Source organism: Lissotriton helveticus, chromosome 8, assembly GCF_964261635.1.
Source record: "Lissotriton helveticus chromosome 8, aLisHel1.1, whole genome shotgun sequence".
NCBI lineage: Eukaryota > Metazoa > Chordata > Amphibia > Caudata > Salamandridae > Lissotriton > Lissotriton helveticus.
The window spans coordinates 30,530,205-30,557,004 of record NC_136069.1 but is presented as its reverse complement, the minus strand read 5'-3'; the positions used below and the strand labels follow the sequence as shown (position 1 = coordinate 30,557,004).

The following is a 26,800-nucleotide window of genomic DNA, read 5'->3' as shown; positions in this document are numbered from 1 at the left end:
AATTGAACTCTGAACTCTCAGTGCACCTGCATATCCAGAGCATTCTTTCATTTAATGATTTTTTCTTCGCCACTCAAAATACATCTTTCAACGAACTCATCCATGCACACTAACTTTCTGTTTTCAGCAATCAAAATCCACCAATCACTCTTACTGCTTCATTAACACAGAAACTCCTCAGTTTTTTTCATTTTACACTCTCATTTTTTCAACTGCCATTTCATTGCCACACTTCATCTGACTGCAGGAGAACCTTCTCTCGCCATGTTTTCTGTCTGGATTGTTGGACATAGTTACATCTATTGGGCTCAAAGGTACGCTGAAAACAGGAATTTACCTAACCTCAATTTACAAGATGTGGAAATTAAGTGGTTTGGCCACAGAGGATTAAAATGTCACCAATTGATACCATTGGTGAAAACCTTTATGCATTTGCCAAAACCTGACCTGTTAATTGTGCACTGTGGAGGTAATGATTTGGGCACTTTGACTGGGGTAGGTCTGGAAATGCTTTTAAAGGACACCTTTGAGCAATTGATGGCACTTTTTCCTCAGACTGCCTTGGTATATTCAAATATATGCCAAAGACAGAAATGGAGGTGGTCGAACCAATTTTGTCCACAAATTGAGAAATCGAGGAAGCATGTAAACAAATCTGTTTCAGCTTACATGAGAGACCATGGAATGGGCTCCCTGTACAACAATAACTTGCGTTACTACATGCAAGATATCTACAGAGGAGATGGAGTTCACTTCTCAGATGAGGGCAACAGAGTTTTCACTCTGAATTTAAGACTGTGCATTGGTACCTACTTATAAGTACCTAAATGTACCATAAACCCAAAAGCTCTTCTCAGAGCTACCCTACATCTGATCACTCACAATTATTATTTTACTCTAACTTTTTTCACTAATTTTCAAGAAAGTACGCTCCCCAGACCGCTTCCCGGTTCGCGAACCGGGCGCACTCCACGCAAAAAAACTAAAAAAACTGTATATTTTTTTTTTGCCCTGCGAGACCCTTTCAAAGCCTCCAAATCAAACCTAGGGGGTCAGGGAGGATCTACTATGCCCCCTTATGGTCATTTGCCCCTTCGCTTTGGCCTCCTCTTGTCTCTCGATCCTACCGAGAGACAAGATGGCGGCCGCTACGGACTGTTTGGAATGTTTACAGACGCCGAAAAACCAATCAGCTTCGCAAACCTCCGTAACGCGAAAAGTACGCGAAGCGGAGCGCTGTTACAGATATATATCTTTTTTTGAACGTTAATTTCTCAAAATCCACTGGAGCACATATATTGAGACCTAGCAAAGGCACATCGGGCTACCAGTCCCTACAATTTTGCCAAGTTTCGTGCAAATCCATTCAGCCGTTCGATTATTATTATTTTTTTTTTTTTGCCCCGCGGGGCCCTTTTAAAACCTCCACATTAAACGTAGGGGGTCACCGAGGATCTACTATTCCCCCTTATGGTCATTTGCCCCTTCGCTTTGGCCTCCTCTTGTCTCTCGATCCTACCGAGAGACAAGATGGCGGCCGCTACGGACTGTTTGGAATGTTGACAGACGCCGGAGAACCAATCAGCTTCAATTCACAAAGCTCCGTTGCGCGAAAAGTACGAGTCCTGGGACGCTGCCCGGTCCGCTGTTACAGATATATATCTTTTTTTAAACGTTAATTTCTCAAAATCCACTGGAGCACATATATTGAGACCTACAAAAGGCACATCGGGCTACCAGTCCCTACAATTTTGCCAAGTTTCGTGCAAATCCATTCAGCCGTTCGGGCTAAAAGTGAGGCCAACCGCCCTATGGAAATTAACATGGGAAAAACGCGTTTTGGGACCCCCCTTTTTTCTCGGCCCCCCCTTGACGAACCCCCCCAAAATTTTCAGGGGCTGCTCAGAAACATAATGTGCCATTTTCCTGAAAATTTCAGCCAATTCCGTCCACAAACGCCAAAGTTATTAGACATAGAATTTTCAAAAAACCCATAGAGAAAAAATCCTAACTATATATACCTACTGGCGACCGCCAGTAGGTAATATATATATATATATATATATATATATATATATATATATATATATATATATATATATATATATATATATATATATATAATATAAGGAGATACTCGCCAGACGCCTCCCGGCGTCACCGATCAAAGATGAAAAATCGGGCAAATGCCAAAGAATGGAACCCAGGAATGGTGCCAAAATCAAGGTGCCTTTATTAGTGCAAAGTTGAGCTTAACAAGCCGCCACAACGCGTTTCGACTGTGTCCACAGTCTTGATCACATCATAGATAGATAGATAGATAGATAGATAGATATAACAACTCCACACACCCCCGGTCCTAGGAACGGCGAAGCAGGAAGACAGACCACAGGATCAGGTAGGTGAAGATTTTTATTTTAAAGTGGCAGCATAGACGCGTTTCGGGCTCAGGAGCCCTTGTTCACAAGCGGAGAACATCAACCAAACGCCATAGTAGGATATTTATAGAGATACTATCCTCACCTCCTCTGACTGCCGATCACATGACCAATAGGCATAGTAAACAGACTGTCCAAATTGGCTGATACAACATATTACTGCAGATTAATTTAAAAACCAAAAGTGGGCAGCATTAGCAAAAAGCATTTTAAAAGGCACAAATGCAAATAGTAAATTATATAACTGTATAAATACAATAAATACAAAATGATAAATCCTAAAAACATTATACATTATTCAATGATTTTTTGTTGAATCAAGCACCTATAGTTGATGATATTTTCAAATATGGACAGTAAAACATGCATACTCTTTGAGGGTATATAATACACAATCTCTTATTGAAAACTAGCAGCAAAAAATGGTCAATGTGCAAAGCTGTGCACAAAGTGCAAATTGAAAAAATTAGTACAACATAGTACTATAAAGTGCTAACTGTGTGATGAATATCAACTGTATCAAATAGTTCTTGACATAATGTTTACATTCTATTTAGAAAAAGTTCTGTTTTGATGTCCCAGTATCATCAATCACAGCTTAAAAGTGCATAAAGTGATAATATTTAAGTTGAAACGAAAGGCAAGTGGAACTTTTAGCGGAAAAAGACTTAGACAGTAATTGATTTTCTAAGCTAGAAATATTTTTCATATATTCCACTGAACCACTGATCTTCAAAAAGGAGGGGTTGTAAGTATCTATAACAGCAAAAATAGGCACCTTAAAAAGGCCCATCACGGGAAAATGTCAGAAACAAAACTTGCAAACCGCAAGTCGAAAGGCGTCAGTGCAAAAAATTGGCCTTCATACTCTGATCATAGTGCAAACATGCCAAGTGCAAATCCGCTAATAAATAGAGTTTAAAAGTACAAAAATTACACAAATATACAGTTCCAAAAATACCCAAATATAGAGATGCGGATACATTAGAGGAAAAGATATACACAACATTAAAAATTATTTCACATAGTATTCTAAAAACACTAGTGTACATGGCAGCAAGGGGAAATGTAGATCATAAAAAAATTGTGCATGTCCTCCACATTATTCAACCCATTAGGCCATTTAATGTCGAACTCCAAGATCATAGTGGTTTCCAATTGTCTTAATCTGAGTTCTCTATTCCCTCCTCTACGTGATTTAGAAATGGCCGCTACCACATAGTAATTTAAAAATGTCAAATTATTGTCGTGAAATCTCTTAAAATGACGTGCCACAGGATAGGATTGATCGCTGTGCAAAATTGCTATATATATATAATAATCTTGAAGGTGTTTAGGAATGCAACGTTTGACGTAAAGTCGGGCATATGAACGTCATGAATGAACCCCTAAGGCCGTGGTTCCCAAACTGTGCGCCGCGGCACCCCGGTGCGCCGCTATGAGGTGCCAGGGGCGCCGCGCTCACGAGTTGGGAAAGTGCACTTTTGTGTCAGTTTTACGTGCCCCCTGTATAATCTGTGAGCATGGTTTGTCCCGAGAGAACTGTTGCGATACATGCGTACGTATACGCGTCAGATGCACGTGCTTCCACAGGCATAGAAGTCGTAGGCTCCATTTTAAACGCAGCTCTGACCGTTTCAGGTGCGTTGTTGCTGTCCGCTGTGCCTTGTGCCTCGTGGGAGCCTCTCCGTCACATTTAACAGCCAAGGACCACGCTCTGAGGCAAACACAGGAACGTCTGAAACGGGGCCTAAACAGGTATGGGCACCGACGGGCCATATACGAAGTCACCAGGCTTGCTGATATGAAAATCGGGGACACCATGATGGCGCAAATAAGCGTTTGCCCTTTTGTTTCGCCCCGCGCCTCGGCATTACAACACACCCTTGCACAGTGTCCTTTGCGGTTGCATTTAAAGCAAATCTGGGTTAAAGCAGAACATGTTTTTGCAGAAAGTAAGTGAATATTCTGCAGCTTCTGAAACCTGCAGAATTCTTAATGTCTTTACTTCAGGTTCCTCTTTCCCTCGATGCACATTTACTTCCTTGGCGGGTAAAAATACAATTGGAGTGCATAATATTAAAATAAGCTTCTGAACTACCTTTGGCCCTGGCAATAGTTACTGCAAATCGGGCACACCATGATGCCGCAAATATGCGTTTGCCCTTTTGTTTCACCCCGCGCCTCGGTATTCAGAGTGATGACGCAGAGAGCATGGAATGCCTCTTAATTTGAAGTGGTGTGGCTCACTACTTAGAGGCGGCAGACCCGGAAGCAGAGAACGGCCCGGGACCAGGGTTCAATTCCCGACGCGGCAGGGTCGTGGACCAGGGTCAGCGAACCCGATAATTCTCGCCTTGGTGCCTACTCTAACCAGGGATCACACTCGGCAACTCTGGGCATTAAGCTTGCCTAATCTCTACAACGGCCCCCCGCAGACGCCGGGGATGCCTGGTTTCACCTTGGAGATACCCAGAAGGGACCATCTCACAGGGAAAGCCAGGACGGGTTCCCCAATGGTCTTCAGCGCCGGGACGCTTATGGGCAGCTGTGCGCTTTACAAGTCCCATACATTTACATTTACATTTGTAAAATATGTGGTGCTGGGGCCCATGGGCTTAGAAGTCCAAAGCAAACTCACGGTGCTCTAAATTAGGTGCCAGGCGAGTTCAAAAGTTGTGCTGTGGGAATTGCCATGGAAGGGATTCCTGTGTAGTCCGTTTTGTTTTTTAACTACATGCACACGTGGGTTAAGCATCTGTGATTTCTCAACTGAGGAGAGGATGTGGCCTTTTGACACAGCTAGAGCGGTCGTCCTCGAACCAGGTTTGAGTCTCAGCTGGAATGCTCAACATCCTGTGATTGCAATGTAGGGGCAAATCGATATCTCCCCAGTGCTGAACAAAAATGAATGTGTCCATCGCAACTAGTGCTAAATGTAAAGCGCTCTGAAACCTTCGGGTCCAGTTCGCGCTGAATAAAACTCTGAGAAAAAAATGCCAAATGCAGGGATTTAAGTCAGTTTAAGTGGGTCGTGTCCTGCCAGTGCACACTGGGAGTTTAGTCTCAGCACCTGCTTTTCAGGTCTCTTTCAGGCGCTCCATTTTTGCCCTCACCATCAGGGCGAAAAAGAATCTTAATTCTGCAGCAGTACCACCCATTCTTGAAATAGATGTAAAATCAAAAACACTTGTTATGTTTCTTGGACAGTCTTATCATGTCACAACTTCATTATTGCATCCCAATTACTTTAGGAAGCCGCCAGTAAGTACACCCGAGGTCGTGCTTACATGCCCCCCTCCCTCCCCCTCCCACCGTTAAAAAAACGGTGGAGAGCCACGACCAACTGCCATTTAGGTCAAGGGAGCCACGGGTCAAAAAAGTTTGGGAACCACTGCCCTAAGGAATAGATGTTCATGCATAAGAAATGAGTTCTTGGAGAAATCAATATTCAGGCTGGGGGAAGTCCCTTCTGCTTAAGAATCTGGTTTTCCAAGAAATCGTTGCGCCGTTTGGTGAACAGATGGAAGTAGCCATGCCTGTATTTGGGCAGCAAGGGCTAGGCCTAAATATAGGCTTGATTTCTATGCCTATATAAGTGCAAAGTGAATTGTACCTATATAAGGGCATGAATCGGGAAAATTCTAAAACACCATACAACAGGATGGTTGCATCTTGAACCTCAAATCAGGCCATACATTTTAGGATATGTTTGGTTTGTGGTTAGAGATGGTTGTGTCAGTGCTGCTGGGTCTTCAGGTTGCCATTCAAATGTAGTATGCTGCCCTTTGGTTTTGTATGGTGCTCAGTGTCTGTGGTGTCATCATTGTTAGTTATTTCGTAGATTCATACCTTCTCTCACTAGCTGTTGCTGTTTTTGTGAGTAGCAATGAATAGAGTTGTAGGTTGATTTGAGAGTAGTCTGTAGTTAGCAATACCGTTTCTATTTGATAGTTTTAGTTGCACTGAATGCACCAGTTAGAAGGTGCTCTCGGTTCTCTAAAGTTCTAGACATTTCTGTAAGTATTTCATGTATTCTTTGATGATCTCTAAGCTCCCAATTTCTGGTGCATTGACAGATTTTTTTGTAGTGTGTTTCAATAATCTTTAAATAAAAGCATCAAACATAGTATCAAGTGGGTGATCTACCAAACCAACAAGTCATCAATTACAGCCTAATGCATGCTTACAAAATGTAATAGTTCTTAATCAGTTACACTAATTGTTTAGAAGGGTACTCTAAAGTAAGACTGTCGGTTATAAAACTAGGCTGTGTTGTGTTTCAGGAAGGCAACATTTCTTATACATACATCCCCTTAGACAGTATTTTGTATCATCTTCCCACGTGCTCATTAAGTTTAGGGTCTGGGGGCGCTAGAGAGCCCGGAGCAAGATGGCTGCGCCTTAGTGCCGCTCTGCTGGTCGCGTAAACAATCCGCCTATTATCCGTCATATTCGGCGCCATCCATGGCAGAAACTGACTACTACCTGCTTTTAAAGGGCTGAGGAGTGCTCCGCTGGCTTGATTTTGAGGATTGGCCGCCTCTCACAGCTCATGCTCTGCTGCGATCTGCCGGACCTCGATGACTGCAAGATGGCGGCCCCGTGAATGTGAGCTACTGATCTCTCTGACCTGCAAGCTGCCTCCTTCACTAGCGGAACGCCGGGTGCTGCTAACTGATAGGCCTACTGCCTGACTCTCGGCATGTGAGGAGAAGACTCTGGTGCGATTTACCCGGTCTGTAACGGGGTGGGCAGCCATTTCGTGGATCCGGCCTTGACGAGGAGTGTTTGCCGGTGTGGTCCCGCCTGTAGTGGTGGCTCCGGCTCTGGACCCAGCTCCGGAGACCTGCGGAGCTGTGCTGGGACTGCGGCCCCTGCCGCGACCGGGACACTGCTGTGGTGCGAGGGCGCGGGGCATCGCTCAGTTTACATTGCCCCCACCTGGCGTCCATTTCCTGACGGCGCCAACTTGGAGCCCCGCCTCTGGCCGCCTCAGTAATGGTGGCGTGGACATTTTGTGTCTCACAGCGGTTGAACTGCTCTCCCTCGGGAGTGCTTGAGCGGGGCACGGCTGAACAAGATACATCCATGGGAACAGAGCGCCCAGACGCAGCCAAACTCGGTGAGTGGTGAGATTAAACACTCCCAACAACTTCAGTGTGTTTCACAGTGCACGTTACAGGGATTATTATAATCCTGTACTACTTAAGGGACTTGCATGTGGCGCCCATTACCCATTCTCAACCTAATCCTGTTGGTACTTTTGCTTCAGGTAGAGTAGCCCACTTTGGACTTTGCCTGCCTCAAGTGCACAACTGTAAATACATCGGGGGACTGCACCCTACTGCACGCTCATTTGAAGACAAGAATAGTGCTTTGCGCCATCTAACCCTTCATACAGCCCTGGATGTAACTGGTTTTGCCCGATTGCACCGCCAATTGCTGCATTCTCCTCCCAGTACTTCCCAATACAGCATGAACGGCAATACCACAGCTTATCCTCATTGCGGCGTGTCTGTGGTTGACACGGGCATACTGGACGGGGGGCCCGCTCCTGGAATTCACGTCTAGTACATGGACTGTGTGTTGGAGTTGATCGCGCCATTCCCAGAGTGACACGACTGCGCACGGTGGTAAGAGTTGTCTCGATATGGGTCGTACAGACCAACAATAGAGTAAGCTACAATTTGAAGCTTAAAAACATACTAAATCTCCCACGCCCACTGCCTCCGACACAGAACCAGCACCAGAAACGGGTACGACTACAAAACTGCAGTGGATGATACAACAAAGACTACAAACTATTGATGCCAAAATTGATCATCTAAATCTGCGCATGGACACTATCGCCTCGAAGATCGACGAGCAGGGCACACAAATTAGGAAGGCTGAGAAGCGCTTCTCGGCCACGGAGGATCACGTGGAGGTGGTGGGGACCTTATGCGCTACCATGGAGAAAATACTGGAGGTCATCAAGGCAAAAAAGAAGGACATTGAAGCCCGTTCCCGCAGAAATAACCTGCGTATACTTGGAATCTCCAAAACCACAAACACCGGGCCCATGGAGACGTAAGTCAAAACGCTGCTCACAACGCTGCTGGGAGCTGTACACTTCTCGAAGGTACTAATAGTTGAACGGGCTCATCGTTCCTTGGCTGCAAGACCATTCCCGGGGGGCTTCACCTCGCCCTATAATTGCCAGACTCCTTAACTATAGAGACAGGGACACTGCACTCCGTCTGGCTAGGGAAAAAGGGAAGCTCGACTATCAAGGGATGAAAATAGGACTCTTCCCTGACTTCACCATCGGAGTGGTACAAGCTTGATGAGAATTCCAAACTGTTAAGAAGAAGCTGCAAACTCTCCAAATTCCTTACGCAATGCTTTACCCTTCCCGTCTGAGGATACAACATGATGGGAAAGCGAGAATATTTACGACACCGAAGGAGGCGCTACAATACACTCGGCGGCTGGAGCGGCTGGAGGCACTACATGAGAAAGGTGGACTTTCCGTTTCCGAAGGATGAACACGTGAGACATGGCTAAATCTGTTTCTGAATGTACTGTTGGCTGCATTCCCTTTGGGCGCTTGCATGCGATTTATCTGGTTGGCTTCTAACCCGTGATTAATACTCGAAATGTAATGGATAGTTCGGTGAGTTTCAAATTTGACAAGATATGCTCGCTATTTTCATGTATATTGACACAGTCAACAGCTAGGAAGAGTACTCCACACCTGATGTTGTATCAGTAATAGGTAATAATTGTACTTCTTTGAAGTTTACAAACAGCCATGAGATGGTTAGCCGATCTCAGCCTGGCTCGACCCACCCCGCTTACACGGGGGCCGTGGGCTACTAGCGCCCCACAGTATGGGAATTCCCCACAAAGTTCTGTTTCTGAGTTGGGGCCCCTTGGCGGCCTTTAATGGGTTAATACATTCAATTGTTCTTCACATGTTATGCACTGTGAGATCACTATTGTTTTATTTCTGTTATGTTTTCTGGGGGGGGTCTATTCGTGGTTAGGTTTCAACACCACTGTGGCTGGGAGGGGTGGTTGGGGAACACTGTTATATTATAATGATATTGAACGTGATTCACCAGTAGGTTCTGAGCTATATGTCACATGTAAGTTCGACTATGTTGCACTCTTGATACTAAAATTTCGCAGACATGGCTGATTCAAAACGATCTATCATTTCTTGGGTGAGTTGGAATGTGAGAGGGCTCAACAATGCTAAGAAGGTGCAACAGGTGCTAGCTTATCTTGACAGGCACCATATTCAAATTGCCCTGTTGCAGGAGACACACCTTACGAAGCAGGTCGTATCGCACATTGCCACAAGATGGGCGGGGTAAGGCTAGCCGTGTCATATTCATCTTATGCCCCGGGAGTCATGGCTCTGGTGAGGAAAATGTTTCCATTTGTGCCCACACATGTAGATGAAGATGTAAATGGCCGATATATAATAGTGCAGGGTACGCTCTATAACACACATTTGACTATTGTGAACATATATGGTCCCAACACTGATGATCCCGCTTTTTTCGATGCCCTGTGGTGTAAACTCTATAAATTATCCCCTGTGACACTTATTTCTAGTGGCAATTTTAATGTGGTATTAGATCCCACGATGGACAGAATGACTACAGCAGATCCTCCCCCGAAGGGCTGCTGGTGCTGTGCTTGATGGGATGAGAATGCTGGGCCTCACTGATGTCTGGAGAATAAGACACCCACGCGCTTGGGAAGGTACATGTCACTCATATGCGAGACAGTCCTGGTCGCATATTGATCATTTGTTGGGAACACAGGATATCTGTGAATGGGTTGCGCAAACAAGGCACCTGCCTAGAACATTGTCTAATCACTCCCCAGTGGCTTTGGACAGGATACTCCCATCCCACACTTCCCCCCTTTCAATGGCGACTACAGTCATCTTCGTTACTCGACCCAGTCTTTAATGAGGGTATACGTGAAGCCATAGCAGACTATTTCTCACTGAATACTGGGTCGGTCCGAACTATGGAAACACTGTGGGAAGCCTTTAAAGTGACCATTCGGGGTAAATGTATCGGCCTCCAAGCCGGGGTTTTAAAATCTCTATGCCGCACCATGGCGACACTGGAACGAGAGTTGGGTGACCTAGAGAGCAAATGTAATGCCCGATCGGACCCCAGCACACTGGCACGCACTAAGGAGAAAATTGTAGAATACCATGAAACAGCTGACCAAGAGGTAAAACACTTATCCCACCGGTACAACGCATGTTACTATGGAGAGGGTTGCCGGCCGGGTAGGACACTCGCGGCCCGTATACTAGAACCCCAGTCCAGGGCACACACGATTCAAGCGATGACGGCACACACTATGACACGCCGGCTATGCTGAATGTGTTTACCGAGTATTATGCTGGGATGTACGCTCACCGGCCCACAGCAGACGCTGGTGAGTTTGAGCAATAGCTTGATGATATTGCACTGGTGTGGCTTTCGCGGGGGCAACAAGATTTTTTGATGCACCAACTCACATTATGTGAAGTGCAGGATGCTAAAGCCCCTTTACCTAACGGGAAGGCTGAGTCACTGATGGGCTACCAGCAGTGCTTAATTTGTAAAAAATGAAGTCTCGGGGCTGATAATGCTGCCAAGGAGGCTACAGCCCACTTCTACCTCCGCTGTGCCCAACTTTCAACACCCGCACTGCCTCAGTCTCTATCCTGGAACCATGCTCGGCTGACTGTCCCCTAAGACATGTGTTTTGCTTCTTTACCTACACCAACATATGAGTGCGAAAACAAAATGTACACCAAATGAAAATTGTTTTTTTTTTTACATATTAATCAGTGCGGTCTGACTGGGTTTGTTGCAGGTCATGAGGCTGCTTGAGAACAGCAGGTCATGTCACTGCTAGTGCTGCCTGTAATTAGTTTGGTCCAGTTACGACGATGGCATAAGCATCCACTGCTCAGCTTGCTGTGACCCTGCCTGCTACACACAAGCACTGACCCCAGCCGCAATGCTGCAATGCCTGTGCGACGCGAGTATGGCTGTTGCACCTACTGGGCTCAAGCACACTCAGCAATTAGCACGCTTGGAGGCAGCGCACGGAAACTGAAGGTGACTCCATAGCGCACAAAAGTTGCGGTGGGCCACAGCCACATCAAGCTTGTTGAGGATAGTCGCAATGCAGGGCTGCAGGCCCCCACTACAATTATCCAATCGGAGGCTTAGGCTCTGCAGTGGCAGGGTGCAGCAGACTTGGGGAATAGAATGCAAGCCATTAGTTAATGATGACTTCTTGGATTCATGACAGGCGTGACGACATAATCACTAAAGTGATGATACACAATCATGCCTGCCTGAACAGATGTGTGCCTGCCTATGAAAACATACCAGCCCGTCACCATGCAAAGTATGTGGTTCTTTTTATTTTAAGTTGGGCAATTAATATTGAGACCACCACCTGTAGGACCAGAAATCGTAGCGCCGGCCCTGTGAAAGAAGTGCGGATGCTGAGCACCTGAAAGCACCTGCTCAAATTAAGCACTGGCTGCCAGCCAAATTTTATAAAGAATATGTAGACCAATTAGCCCCATGCCTACTTCAGCTATATGAGGAGGCATATGATACCCAGTGTTTGCCGCCGACCCTACGGCAGACACTTGTGGTTGCGCTTTTTAAACCTGGTAAACCACCTGATCAGTGTGACTCGTATCGCCCATTATCTCTCATAAACACTGATGTTAAAATTCTAGCGAAAGTATTAGCTACGAGGATACAACTGCTCCTTCCTGTTATGGTGCTTCCGGATCAGTCGGGATTTATCCCTACTCGGTCCACGTCCCATAATCTGCACACCATTTTCGCGGCAATGCATGTATTGGAGCCACGCTGCCAGCGGTGGTGGTGCTGCTCGACGCTGCAAAAGAGTTCGACTCGATCTCCTGGTCCTACATGATCACAGTCCTCCATCGTATGGGTGTTCCGTTTGTCTTTAATAACTGGATTAGGCTGTTATATTCCTGCCCAGTGGCGTGGGTCAGAATTATTGGGCAGCGGTCGGGGGAGATTCCCATCCAGCGTGGCAAGCGGAAGGGCTGCCCGCTGTCGCCACTGCTATTTGCTCTTGTGCTTGAGCCCCTATTATGTATTCTAAGACTGTGTCATGCTGTATCGGCCTTGTGGTCTTTGTAGCGTCCGCTTGCAGTCTCCATGTATGCAGATGACATGGTGCTGTATGTCCGGGAGCTGGCACGATTTCTCGCACAACTCATACAAGAGTATGTCCGGTTTGAGCACTTCTCATGCCTCGGAATCAATTGGTACAAATGAACTATACTACCTCTCACTGATGCCACCCAACAGTTTGACATGGAATATCCCCTAACATGGTGTACGGACTCTGTAAAATATTTAGGAATATGGCTACACAGGGACCAGCAGACTGTTATACAAGCTAACTTTGGCACCGCCATCGTGCAGCTTGAGGTGCAGGTGAATCGTTGGATTAAATTGCCCCTGTCTTTTGCTGACCGCATAGCTTTGAAGAAAATGGTGGTTCTTCCATGGTTGGTATATCTCTTTTTAAATGTTCCGGCACACCTAACGCGACACTTTTTTGATAATCTTCGCTCCCTTCTGGTCACGCTAGACTGGGTGGGAAAGAAGCTTCGACTCAAGTGCTAGACACCTACCCTTCCATTTGATCAAGGTCAAGTCAAGTCAAGTCAGAGAATTTATATAGCGCACTACATACCCAGAGGGTCTCAAGGCGGTTAGAAAGGGGAGGAGGATTACTTGTCAAAAATCCACGTTTTAAGTTGCTTTCTGAAAGCTAGGTGGTTCTGGGTAAGGCGAAGGTAAGCGGGGAGTGAGTTCCATGTTTTAGCAGCCAGGTATGAGAAGGATCTGCCTCCCATGGTGGTCTTGTTGATGCGAGGTACAGTGGCGAGGGCTTGGTTGGAAGAACGTAGTTGGCGGGAGGGGGTGTAGAAGGACAGTCGAGAGTTGAGGCATTCTGGTCCGATGTCGTAGAGTGATTTGTGTGCGTGGGTTAGCAGTCGGAAAGTGATCCTCTTCTTGACGGGTAGCCAGTGGAGGTCTTTAAGGTGACCGGAGATGTGTTCGTTGCGTGGAATGTCTAGTATGATCCTGGCTGAGGCGTTTTGTATTCGTTGGAGTTTCTTCTGGAGTTTAGCGGTAGTGCCTGCGTAGAGGGTGTTTCCGTAGTCCAGTCGGCTCGTGACCAGAGCATGGGTGACTGTTTTCCTTGTTTCGGTGGGGATCCAGCGAAATGTTTTTCTGAGCATGCGAAGAATGTTGAAGCAGGAAGAGGAGACGGCGCTGACTTGTCTGTTCATTGAGAGTGAAGAATCCAGGATGACGCCTAGGTTCCGTGCGTGGTCTGTCGGGATGGGTGCTTTTCCAAGGGCTTTAGGCCACCAGGAGTCGTCCCATGCAGAGGGGGATGTACCTAAGATGAGGACTTCTGTTTTGTCTGAGTTCAGTTTCAGACGGCTTTGTTTCATCCATTCAGCAACTTCTTTCATTCCTTCGTGTAGGTTAGTTTTGGCGGTGCTGGGGTCATTGGTGAGAGAAAGGATTAGTTGAGTGTCATCCGCGTAAGAGATGATGTTGAGGTTGTGTTGGCGGGCGATGGTTGCGAGGGGGCTCATGTATACGTTGAAGAGGGTGGGGCTGAGTGAGGATCCTTGTGGTACGCCACAGATGACTTCAGTGGCCTCGGACTTGAATGGTGGGAGGCGGACTCTCTGGGTTCTTCCGGTGAGGAACGAGGTGATCCATTCAAGTGCTTTTCCTTGGATTCCGATGTTATTGAGGCGTTGTAGAAGGGTGCTGTGGCAGACTGTGTCGAATGCTGCAGAGAGGTCGAGGAGGATGAGGGCGACTGTGTCTCCATTGTCCAGTAGAGTTCGAATGTCGTCTGTTGCTGCGATGAGGGCGGTCTCCGTGCTGTGTTTTGCTCGGAAGCCAGATTGTGAGGAGTCGAGGGATTTGTTGGCTTCGAGGAAGGCGGCGAGCTGGTTGTTGACAGCTTTCTCGATGACTTTGGCCGGGAATGGAAGGAGCGAGATGGGGCGGTAATTTTTGAGTTCGGTGGGGTCCGCTGTGGGTTTTTTCAGAAGGGCGGTGAGTTCAGCGTGTTTCCAGTCTTCCGGGAAGGTGGCGGAGTTGAAGGAGCAGTTGATGATGTGTCGGAGGTGTGGTGCTATGACGGAGTCAGCTTTGTTGAAGATGTGGTGAGGACATGGGTCTGTGGGGGATCCTGAGTGGATGGAATTCATCAGGCGGATTGTGTCCTCAGTGGAGATTGGGTTCCAGTCGTTAAGGGTGTTCACGGGGGGAGAATGTTCAGCAAATGGTAGGGTGGGTTGGTTTCCGGGTTGGTTGTCGAAGCTGTTGTGGATGTCTGCAATCTTGTTGTGGAAGAATGAGGCTAGGGAGTCGCAGAGGGCTTGAGAGGGGGTGATGTCGTTGGAGTTGGCCGAGGGATTGGAAAATTCCTTGACGATGTTGAAAAGTTCCTTGCTGTTGTGGGCGTTGTTGTCAAGTCGATCCTTGAATGCTGTTTTCTTGGCCTTACGGATTAGTTGGTGGTGAGTGCGGGTGGCGTTTTTGAAGGCGTCCTTGGTGCTAGCGGTTGGGTCTTTTTTCCAGGCCTTTTCAAGGGAGCGGCAGAGTTTCTTGGACTTCTTAAGATCATCGTTGAACCATGAGGCCTTTTTGCTGCCAGGTTTGCTTTGACGTTTTTTCAGTGGTGCTAAGGTGTCGGCGGTGTTGGATAACCATAGGGTGAGGTTGGCGGCGGCTTCGTTTGCGTTAAAAGAGTGGGCTGGGGTGTTTAGAAGGAGCGATGCGGAGATCTGGTCCGTGGTGATTTTGTTCCAGTTTCTTTGCAGAGTTGGTTGGAGGTGGTTGGTGGGTTTTGGTTTGTTGTAGGTGAAGTGAACGCAGCTGTGGTCAGTCCAGAGGAGATCCGTAGTGTGGCTGAAGGAGACATGATTGCTGGAGGTGAAGATGGGGTCGAGTGTGTGACCTGCGATGTGGGTGGGGGAAGTGACTAGTTGTTTAAGTCCGAGGTTGGCGAGGTTGTCTAAGAGGGTGGCGGTGTTGCGGTCGTTGATCTTTTCAAGGTGAAAGTTGAGGTCTCCCAGAAGGATGTAGTCTTTGGAGGGGAGCGCGTGTGGGGTGATGAAGTCTGTGATGTCTTCACTGAATTTTGCGCAGGGTCCTGGTGGTCTGTAGAGGAGGGTGCCTCTGAGAGTGGTCTTGGGGTCGATGTGGATCTGGAAGTGAAGGTGTTCCGAGTTGGCGAGGTTGGCGTCAGAGCAGGTTGAGATGCGGATTGATTTCTTATGGACGATAGCGATTCCTCCTCCTGTGTGGCTGGTGCGGTCCTTGCGAGTGATCTTATAGTCTTCAGGGATGGCAATGGTGATGTCTGGGGCGGAGGAAGCGTTCATCCAAGTTTCTGTTAGGAAGGCGACGTCTGGAGAGATGGTGTCTAGTAGATTCCATAGGTCAATGGCGTGTCTGTGGACCGAGCGGGTGTTGAGAAGGATGCATTGTAGGTGGTTGGGGTCGGGAATCTGTGTTGTGGTCGTAGCGGAGGTGTTGTCTGTGCCGATGAATTTGCAGGAGTAGCAGGAGAAAGGTCCATGGGTGTGTCCAGGAGCGGCTTGGACGCAGTTGTGGGCGCGGCCGGGGTTGAGGGCTAGGAGGGTGGTGGCATCGTAAGTAATGCGGGAGGGGTGGACTTTACGAGGACCAGGGGCTCTGGCGCTGGGCGCGGTCCAGGCGCGGACGGGCGTAGACGGGCTTACCTTTGGCGCACCTTCGGCGAGGCCGTAGCGCGTGGACGCTGCGCGTGGGGGCATTGGCCATAAATGGATGGTGGAGGGGGCGGAGCGTGGGAGGGGCCGCTGGGAGGCGGTATCGGGGAGGGTAGGCGGGCCAGGAGACTGCACAACAAATGGAATGGGAGGGGAACGTGAGACGAGGCAGAGGGCACAGGAATTCCAAAATGAATAAACAAATGGCGCAGAAGCTATACAATGCAGCAGTATCAGGCAGCACCTTCAGTTCGGCGAGAAAATACCACGATAAAAATTATGAAAGCACACAAATGCACAAATCAGGGGGCGTGACTCAGCGCTGGTTAAGGTAGAGAGCGCCAGCAATAACAAGCGTTACGATACCACAGATCAGTTCCCAACAGCGCTGGGAGGAGGTTCACGCTCGGGTCTGCAAGCAGGAAGCGTGGAGGAGCGTCCGTGATGGACAGAGTCCAGACGGTCACAGCGCTGGAAGGGGGGAGGTCAGCAAGGTATTCGTGGGTGGGAGGGGCCGCTGGGAGGCGGTATCGGGGAGGGTAGGCGGGCCAGGAGACTGCCAACAAATGGAATGGGAGGGGAACGTGAGACGAGGCAGAGGGCACAGGAATTCCAAAATGAATAAACAAATGGCGCAGAAGCTATACAATGCAGCAGTATCAGGCAGCACCTTCAGTTCGGCGAGAAAATACCACGATAAAAATTATGAAAGCACACAAATGCACAAATCAGGGGGCGTGACTCAGCGCTGGTTAAGGTAGAGAGCGCCAGCAATAACAAGCGTTACGATACCACAGATCAGTTCCCAACAGCGCTGGGAGGAGGTTCACGCTCGGGTCTGCAAGCAGGAAGCGTGGAGGAGCGTCCGTGATGGACAGAGTCCAGACGGTCACGGCAGTTTTACAGCACCGGACTATCTTTGCACACAGGCACTCTAGGCCTACTACTGGCAGCATGATCCAGCATATATCCCGCACGTGGCGGTGGAAGCGGGCACTGTGCATCCCATACCACTCAAGGCCATGATTGTGAACACACAAACAATTTTCGAAAAAGGAGAATTTGATACGGTACAAATTACATCTATGGCCTGGCACGACCTAGGTCAGCGAGCGTATAAATTATCACTGTACGCACCTAACATGCCGCTGTTCCATCACTCGAAGATTTCGGTCACCCAAGAAGCTGGCACTGAAGGCACTTGGGGAGATGGGACTATCCATCACGGCAGATGTGTTCTCTGGGGCCAATTTGTGGCCTCGGAGAGCATAGACACCAGAGGCGAGGCCTCTGCCATGCACTTATTTGTATACACTAGGTTGCGCTCAGCCATGCGTGCGCTTTACCCACACTGCCCCTTCAGAACCGCCAACGCTTTAGGCACTACAACTCCTATACACTGCTACACCCAAGGCCTAGCTAGTCACCAGACTTTACAGGGCATCGCAGAATTACATGACACCTGGGGTCGCGACTGCACTGGATAAATGGAATGCTGTGCTGCCAGAGTCGCTCTCTGAGGAGGATTGGTTAAGTCGCTGCTGCCTGACAGGCCAACTGACGGCAAATGGCAATCTACGGCTGTTGCACTTTAAATATTTGCATCGCTATACTATACTCCTGCACAGCTGTATAGATTTGGGCTGCAACAAACTGACGCCTGTAAACTTTGTGGTGTACTTTTTATCATCTAGCTTGGAAATGGCCTAAAGTACTTAAATATTGGGGTGCCTTTGTACGGATTCTCTGCTTGATGATTGAGGAAACTGTGGAGTGCAACCCGGGGATGTGTCTGCTGGCGATCAGGGCTAAAGTAAAAGCATCCAAAAAGAAATGTGTGTCTATAGCACTGTTGATGGCTAAACGCAGGATCTCTATCTGCTGGGAAGGTAGGATGGTGCCTACCACTAGGCTGTGGTTGCAGGACTTGACTTATTGCTGTGACCAGCTCACATGTTATGCAGAAGAGCTACCGTCTGCGTCCAAACCGCGAGATATTTGGGGGTCGCTTACGTCCTACCTGTGGTCACTTACAGATATTTGATTACTGTACTGTACTTGTACCACTCCCTGCCAACCCTCACCCTACAGGATGACGCCTGATAATACCATGTCTAGAACTGTCTGACCTCTTGATGGTGTGCTATGCAACACTTTGTTCTATGTACTGTGGTACATATATATATATGTACCACAGTACATAGTACAGATGAAGTGAACAAGGCGGACTTGTCCGCCGAAACGCGTCTGATCGTATGTATTGGTGAAAAAAAGCCTTTGATTTGACCCACGGAGTCGGTGCCTGTTCTTCTGAAGCCTAAGTCAGGATTGGGAAAATATAAATATAAATATATATATATATATATATATATATATATAGCATGGGAGTAAAATCCGCTCAGTTCGAGGAATTTGCGGATTTTCTGCAATTTCGCGGTCCGTGAATCTCGCGAAATTGCAGAAAAATCCGCGAAACAGCGTTCAGGATGGAATTTCAAAAACTGAAGTACATGAAGCACTTGAAGTTGAAGCTAATTTCTTTGTAACCATTTACAAAATGGTTACCAAGAAATTAACTTCAACTTAGGCACCTGCTGTAACCCTGTAAGTGCTTCCTGAGTGGCGCCTCCAGAGTTCGTTGCCTACTTGCAACTATTCTCTGACCCTGCTCTGACCCTCGAAGCAGGGTCAGAGAATAGTTACAAGTATGGCACAATGCTCCAGGCTGTCACAAAAATTAAACCACAACAGGAAGCACTTACAGATAAGGAAGCAGGAGCCGGACTTGAAGCTCAAATTCAGTAACACATTAACCAGCCCCCGGTTGAGGCTGCGCAGGTGTGCTTTCTCCCCATAATCTACAGTGGTGAACCAGAGGGTGCTGTGATGAACCAGAAGGTGCAGTTGTGAACCAGAGGGTGCTATGATGAACCAGAGGGTGGCAGTGGTGACCAGAGGGTGGCAGTGGTGAACCAGAGGGTGGCAGTGGTGAACCAGAGGGTGGAAGTGGTGAACCAGAGGGTGGCAGTGATGAACCAGAGGGTGACAGTGATGAACCAGAGGGTGGCAGTGGTGAACCAGAGGGTGGCAGTGATGAACCAGAGGGTGGCAGTGATGAACCAGAGGGTGGCAGTGGTGAACCAGAGGGTGGCAGTGGTGAACCAGAGGGTGGCAGTGGTGAACCAGAGGGTTGCAGTGTTGAACCAGAGGGTTGCAGTGGTGAACCAGAGGGTGGCAGTGATGAACCAGATGGTGGCAGTGGTGAACCAGAGGGTGGCAGTGATGATCCAGATCTTGGCAGGGGTGAACCAGAGGGTGGCAGTGGAGAATCAGAGGGTGGCAGTGATGAACCAGAGGGTGGCAGTGATGAACCAGAGGGTGAAAGTGATGAACCAGAGGGTGGCAGTGATGAACTAGAGGGTGGCAGGGATGAACCAGAGGGTGGCAGTGGTGAACCAGAGGGTGGCAGTGATGAACCAGAGGGTGGCAGTGGTGAACTAGAGGGTAGCAGTGATGAACCAGAGGATGACAGTGGTGAACCAGAGGGTGGCAGTGGTGAACCAGAGGGTGGCAGTGATGAACCAGAGGGTGGCAGTGGTGAACTAGAGGGTGGCAGTGGTGAACCAGAGGGTGGTAGTGATTAACCAGAGGGTGGCAGTGATAAACCAGAGGGTGACAGTGGTGAACCAGAGGGTGGCAGTGGTGAACCAGAGGGTGACAGTGACGAACCAGAGGGTGGCAGTGGTGCACCAGAGGGTGGCAGCGGTGAACCAGAGGGTGGCAGTGATTAACCAGAGGGTAGCAGTGATGAACCAGAGGGTGGCGCTGCTAAACTGCCCGGGAGCCCTGTGGGTGTGAGCCCTTGCGCTGCTGAGCTGCCCAGGGGTTGTGAGCCCACGCGCTACTGAACTGCCCTGGGGCCCAGTGGGTGTGAGCCCCTGTGCTGCTGAACTGCCCTGGAGCCCTCTGTGTGAAAATCATTCATGCTCAATTGCCTAGGATCCCTCTGGGTGTGAGCACACATTGTGCTGTGTCCCCCTGCCCCCAGTACATATATACCCATACCGCACAGCACCATTATGCTCTTGCACCATGAAGTCTGGTGCCTGGATGCTCCTGATCCGTGTAGGTGGTACCACCGTCTGGTGCAGTCAAAATGTAAAGTCATAACTTGCTACACAGCACCAATAAACACGTGTCCCCTCTGGCACCGGTATGCGCATGTACCAGGCGTGGAGCACCCGCATGCCACTGCACCCTACTGCCCAGTGCCAGCATATGCCTGTACGGGGCAGTTTAGTATGAGATGGAACATTGTCCAGCAGCAGCAGCTGCATGCGCTTGAACCCACTGAGTAGGATCAGAATGGCTTTGTACCAACACGCGCAGCAGAGCTATCTTGGACATCTGAAGGATTCTGGGGCCTGTGCCAAACGTATTTTTGCATCCATGAGTTTCCCGAACGCCATCCCCGTGTAGCTCCTGTGACCAGGAGGATGCTTTCTCCTCATCTGCTGCTCTGCTCGGTCTCTGACCCTTTATAAACAAAATGCATGTGAACTCGCATAGAAGCCCCGCCCGTTTGGCCCCATCCACCACACACTAGCGGTATGAAACGTCTTCCCGCCCGTCCCCACTATAATGGCCAGCTCACTCAAGGGACCTCGGCACCTTTTGGCAAGCTGGGAAAGTTACAGGCACACGTGGTCACATATTTGTGCAATGGCACAAAAATCTGCAAGTTCGCGGGAATTTTTTTTGCAATTTCGCACAAATTCGCAGACCGTGAATTCGCAAATTTCGCCCATACTTAATATATATATAATCATGCATACTGTACCAATGCCATACATTTAAAAATTGTAAACTGTTCCTTACTGTATTTTGAAAAGCGAAAATAAAAAATGAAATAAAAAAAAAGTTTATGGTCATTTCCTCTGCGCTGCATGTGATTTTTTTCAGCAACACTCCAGTGAGCAGCAGCTTTAATCAATGTGTTAAGCCTTAACAGTCTAACCAGTGCATGACTATTTTTCTCCTAACTGATAGCAGGGTAAATACAGAAATTGTTGTCTCTATAAACACCTTTCAATACGTTTACTGTTATCTCACAGTTAAAGTGCTAGTAATCAACAGGACTACAATATGTGGATAAAAGTCGGCTCTGGGATTTCCATACCTGGTACAGACATATCTCATGTCGCTACTTAAAAGCCAAGCATACCGTTAAATCTGGCACCGCCAGTACTTGTCTTAACATGTGCCTAAGCCCTGTGCAAGTCAGCTTCAGTTAGTTCTACACATCTTACTTGGAACTGATTAGCAGATCTGGTTGCTTCCTGATTGATCTGTGCATCATATGCATGATATCGAAATCAAATGGCTCCTCATATGGTTGACAACAGTCTGTTTGAGACTGGACAGTGTTGAAAGAAATTTGCCATTTCAACTTAATTACTTATGGTAAGGTTGCGAACAATAAGAACTGCCCACCCTTTAAACTGTTTGTGTTGAACCTAATAATTGAATACAGGGCCAATCTGTGTGCATGCAGCAGGAAGCAGCAATACACTGAAATGTGGCAGCCCCTCTAATCGCGCTTTGGGATCATATACACATTGCTTGGCCGCTGTCTTTGTCAGTGAACGTACGGACATCATACACTTTGACCTGCCATCCAATTCTCATTTTCCGTCTAGGATTTGTTTTTGTCCTGAAAATTATTCTGTTGTGTTTTTATTTTCATTGTAACATTATTATTTCCGAAGCTATGAACATGATAAAGTGAAATATATTAATTAATTGTCTTGCTGTGCCATAGGACTTAAGCCACAACTCACTGACCAAGGCCAAGAAGGCCAACACCATTATGTGGTGTTGCGTCAAATGAATGTGGACTCTGGTACATATTGAGCTGTTGTTATTTTATTGCAGTATGACCATTGAATGCTGATTTCCATTAGAATGATTGTCAGTTGTGGTACAGTGAGCTAAAAAGACGGACTGCATTGCAACCTTGAGTAATTACCGTTGGCCTGAATGTATTCAAGTGTTTAATTTTTTTTTTTATTTCTTCAGAGACACATTGTACACTTTGATGCTTATAGATTACGACATTAAAGTTATTTTTGTATCCACAGAAAGGAGATTCCTGAACACATATTAAGATGAAGAGTAATGCAGAAAATATGATAAAACTGGAAAGTTATCTGATACTTGAGAAGAACCAGAAATGCCAGACAGCAATTCGAAATAGAACAACTCAGTAAGAGACAGAGAATCTTGTACATGAACAGACATATCTTGTAAGTGTAAGAACATCAAGTGCAATCCAGCGGCTTCAAGAGGATGAGGGCATCCATGCTGCCGTTCCCAAAACATCCAAATAAATTAAAATCACAAAAAATACACAGGCAGAACACATCCACAATTAAGACATGCTAGATACCACCCTTTAGCTTCGATAATTATGCTGTGATGTTAGTCCATCATAAACGCTGTTTTGGCTGGACCTTGCAATCCGCAGAAAGAGGTATACAAACATGAATCATGAAGCAGTGATCTGAAAGTTAGGATACAAGTGTTTGGCTACTTGCAATGCAGAACATTATTCTAGAACATTACACCTTGGTATTGAGTTTTGTTCTTTATGTATGTCATTGATATTGCCCAAGAAGCAGACTATTTAGATAAGCTGTGAGGTTTATTTGCACACATCCTAGAAAGTTCTTAACACACTGCTCCTGATAGAAAGACCATAGATATGTTATCAGTTCTGAAAGAACAGATATACTGCAAATACCTAGTGAATAATCAATTATAGTAAGTGGTTCAGGAACCATAATGATCAGTCAGCAAACACATTAACCTGATTTAAGCCAAAATATAACCAACGCTTAGACTCTAAACCCCAAAGAAAAAACCATACACACAACGAAAGACGAGCTTTGGCTTTTCCTCAGAACTGTAGTAGTACCACCAACCGTGTACAGGGGAAAACGCGTGAGGATAGATTGAATATGGCAATAGTGTTCATCAGCCATCACAACCAAGAGTTCATTAACAAACAAAAGAAATAACATAAAGGTTCTGTGTTCGTGAGAAGAGGTTTAATCATTCATCCCTACACTGCCATCAGTAACAACTTAACAGAAAACCTATTTAGGTCTAATGAATGTAAGATGACTTTAAACGGGTTATCAGCTCTGAGGGGCAAATATCAAATGCATACAGCAGAACTCGCAGGCAGTGAAAATGAAAAGAGCTTTACTGCCTCAGCAAACCACAAGTTGCATCAACGAACACACACAGAAAAACCTTACACCTGCAGTGAATGTGGAATGAGCTTTAATAGATCCTCAAATCTAGAGAGTCATCACTTAACACATACAGGAGAAAAACCATACACTTGCAGTGAATGTGGAAAGAGCTTTGCTCTAGCATGGGGCCTAACCCTCCATCAGCGATGGCATACAGGAGAAAAACCATATACTTGCAGTGAATGTGGAAAGTGCTTTAGCAGATCTGCACATCTAAAAGTCCACCAGCGAACACACATAGAGGAAAAACCATTCACATGCAATGAATGTGGAAAGCACTTTGCTGAACCAATAGCATTAACCGTCCATCTGCAATGTCATACAGGAGAAAAAGTATACACATGCAGTGAATGTGGAAAGACCTTACTTCACGCACAGGCACTAACCTACCATCTGCGCAGGCATACAGGAGAAAGACCATACACATGTAGTGAATGTGGAAAGAGCTTTATTCAAACAGCACACCTAGCCACCCATCTGCGAAGTCATACAGGAGAAAAACCATTCACATGTAGTGAATGTGGAAAGAGCTTTACTCAAGCAGCACACCTAGCCACCCATCTGCGAAGGCATACAGGAGAAAAGCCATTCATATGCAGTGAATGTGGAAAGAGCTTTAGTAGATCTACACATCTAAGGGGTCACCACCGAAAACACACAGGGGAAAAACCATACACATGCAGTGAATGTGGAAAGAGCTATGCTCATTTAGAAAGTCTAAAGAGCCACCAGCTCAAACACACAACAAAAACCATACACATCGATGAATGTGGAAATGTTTTAACTCACGCATCCATCCTACCTATCCATCTGCAAATACATGTAGCAGAGAAACCATAGTCTTGAAGTGAATGTGGAAAAGCTTTAGTAAATCCACGCTTTCAAAGAGCCACCATCTAACACACAGGGAACTACTTTACTCGGAGAATGTGAACGAGCTTTACTCAAGCATCAGATCTAACTATCCATCTGTAACGGCATATAGACGAAAAAACATGCAAATGCAGTGAATGTTGAAAGAGCTTTAGTAAATCCAATCATCTAAAGGATCAGCAGCTAATGCACAATTTGTGAAAGAAAAAACACGCACATGCAGTGGATGTGGAAAGAGATTTACTCAAGCATCAGATCTAACTACCCATCTGTGAAGGCATACAGAAGAAAAACTATACAAATGCAGTGAAGGTGGAATGGGCTTTGCTAAATCAACATACCTAAAATGCCACCAGCAATCACACATAGGAAAAACAACATAAAATATCAGGGCTATAGATTCATAGTAAATGAAGGAATGGCTTCTATGATGTATTATGCATATTGGTCAATTGGAGAACACACAAAGAGGAAATAACATTCTGGATGGATGTGAGAAGTGCCTCCATGCTTTTTTGCAACTACATGTGCATCAGCAAATGTACACGCACGAAAACTCATACATGAGCATCTAATACGATGATTTTCAGCCTGTCATGAAATTATAAGTCGTTTCAGCAATACATCCAAGAAAATAATTTTGGCTACAGTAAACGTGGGAGGGCTTCATTTGCCTTTCACTGTTTTATGAAGAAACAGTGTCTAGACCTTGCGAATGTCGGGTAAGATTCAATTATTGTGCTTTATAGCTTTGCGAAAACACAACATATGTTGAAACTACCCCCCCCCCCCCACTGTGGAAGTTGCCTTGTGCATGCTGTAAGGAGAGCTAGCTCTTTGGCCGTATTACTCAATATGTTGGTAACCTTAAACGTTTGACTTGCTGATGAAACCCATATTTGAAAGGGGCCCATGAAATGCCTTCAGAACCCCATGAGGCAGTATAAAAGCATATTACAGGATTACCCAGTATGTGATTTTTCTCTATTAATGTATGATCTTATGTCATTGCTCAGATCTGGCAAATATAAATACTTGTAAATGGAACAGTATAGTATGTTAAGGATAGGGTACATCAATCTTTTTTTATGTATATTTTTCTTCTAGTTTTTTAAATAGTTATTATGATGTGAAGTAGGGCCAGAGGACACCATCTTACAGAAACTTTTTTAAGTCTTGGACTTTCTTTTAACAATCATTTGAAAGAGGTCTGTCAGTTTCTATTGAAAAAGAACCACAATTACAATACCTGCAATGCACCAATGTATATTCAGTGAAATCCTGCCACGCAGCATCCAATTGACATTGATTCATCTGGGCATCCTGATGGTGTCCTACTATTTATATTTGTTAGAAAAAAATTCAGAATGCATTTTATCTTTAAAAAATGTTTTTTTTATTTCACTTATTGTTGGTGATATTGTCATATCTGTAAACAACGACCCAGTTTAGAACAAGTTTCTTCTCTACTTTGTGTACAGATTACTGTTAAGCATAGATATTGTCTTTCTGCTTTTTTGGGAATATTGCTGAAAGGATTTCATGCTAATAAATTTTTCCCTTATTAAAATGCACTTGGGCACAATAATTGTCTCACAGACATACATGCATTTCTTTTATTTCTGATAAACTCCAGTGGAAGCAGTATGCGCTTGCAAGGTTCAAAAGATTGGACTGTAACATACCCAAGTGGGATGGGTTAAGTAAATACGCTTCTTGTTAGAAAAGCAGAACATGCTATGGAAAGCTGTAGATAAGATAACTTATACCACTTCCTAAGCTTTCTTCTTTCCTTGAAAAACGCTAAACTAAATATGGAAGCATGCATCATTCACACAATGATCTTCCATGCTAACTTGATACCATCTACTCTCAGTTGACATTGATTTGTATGCAACGAATGAAGGTCCAGTATGGCGATCGTGCTAACTGTCTGCCTCATTGATGAGCTTTACTCTCTATGGAAGGCGGCTCTGTGAAAGGCCCAATATAAGGTACAAATACTTTGTATTTGTTTCATTGTATTTGTTTGATTATAAAGATATGTTATATGGCTAACATTGCATGGTTAGGAGACTTTGGGTTTTACCGAATTATGGCTTTTGAAACTAATGCTAAATGTTAAATAGTTTTAATCATGTAATTATTAAAACAGAATGTATCTTGATGCATAGACTGTAATATGTTGTGTATGTTGACAGGGGTGAATTTCGAGTTGGGAAATCTTCAATTAGTCCTCATCAGCAAAGTTCATAAGTAGCAAATTACAGTCTGCAGCTTTGCATTGTATGATTTGTCATGCTGTATTC

General features: G+C 46.1%; 1 protein-coding gene across 3 annotated transcripts in view; it reads left to right on the top strand.

Annotated features, from left to right (window-relative positions):
* Window positions 1–26,470, top strand: part of LOC144772270 (uncharacterized) — a 139,520-nt gene extending 113,050 nt beyond the window's left edge. For all 3 annotated transcript variants that reach the window (XM_078656503.1, XM_078656501.1, XM_078656502.1), the window contains one exon: window positions 22,440–26,470. In XM_078656503.1, coding sequence (XP_078512629.1) covers window positions 23,481–24,458 — 978 coding nt within the window. In that variant the 5' untranslated portion in view covers window positions 22,440–23,480 and the 3' untranslated portion in view covers window positions 24,459–26,470. The remainder of the gene's footprint in view (window positions 1–22,439) is intronic.
* Window positions 26,471–26,800: the final 330 nt, after the last annotated feature.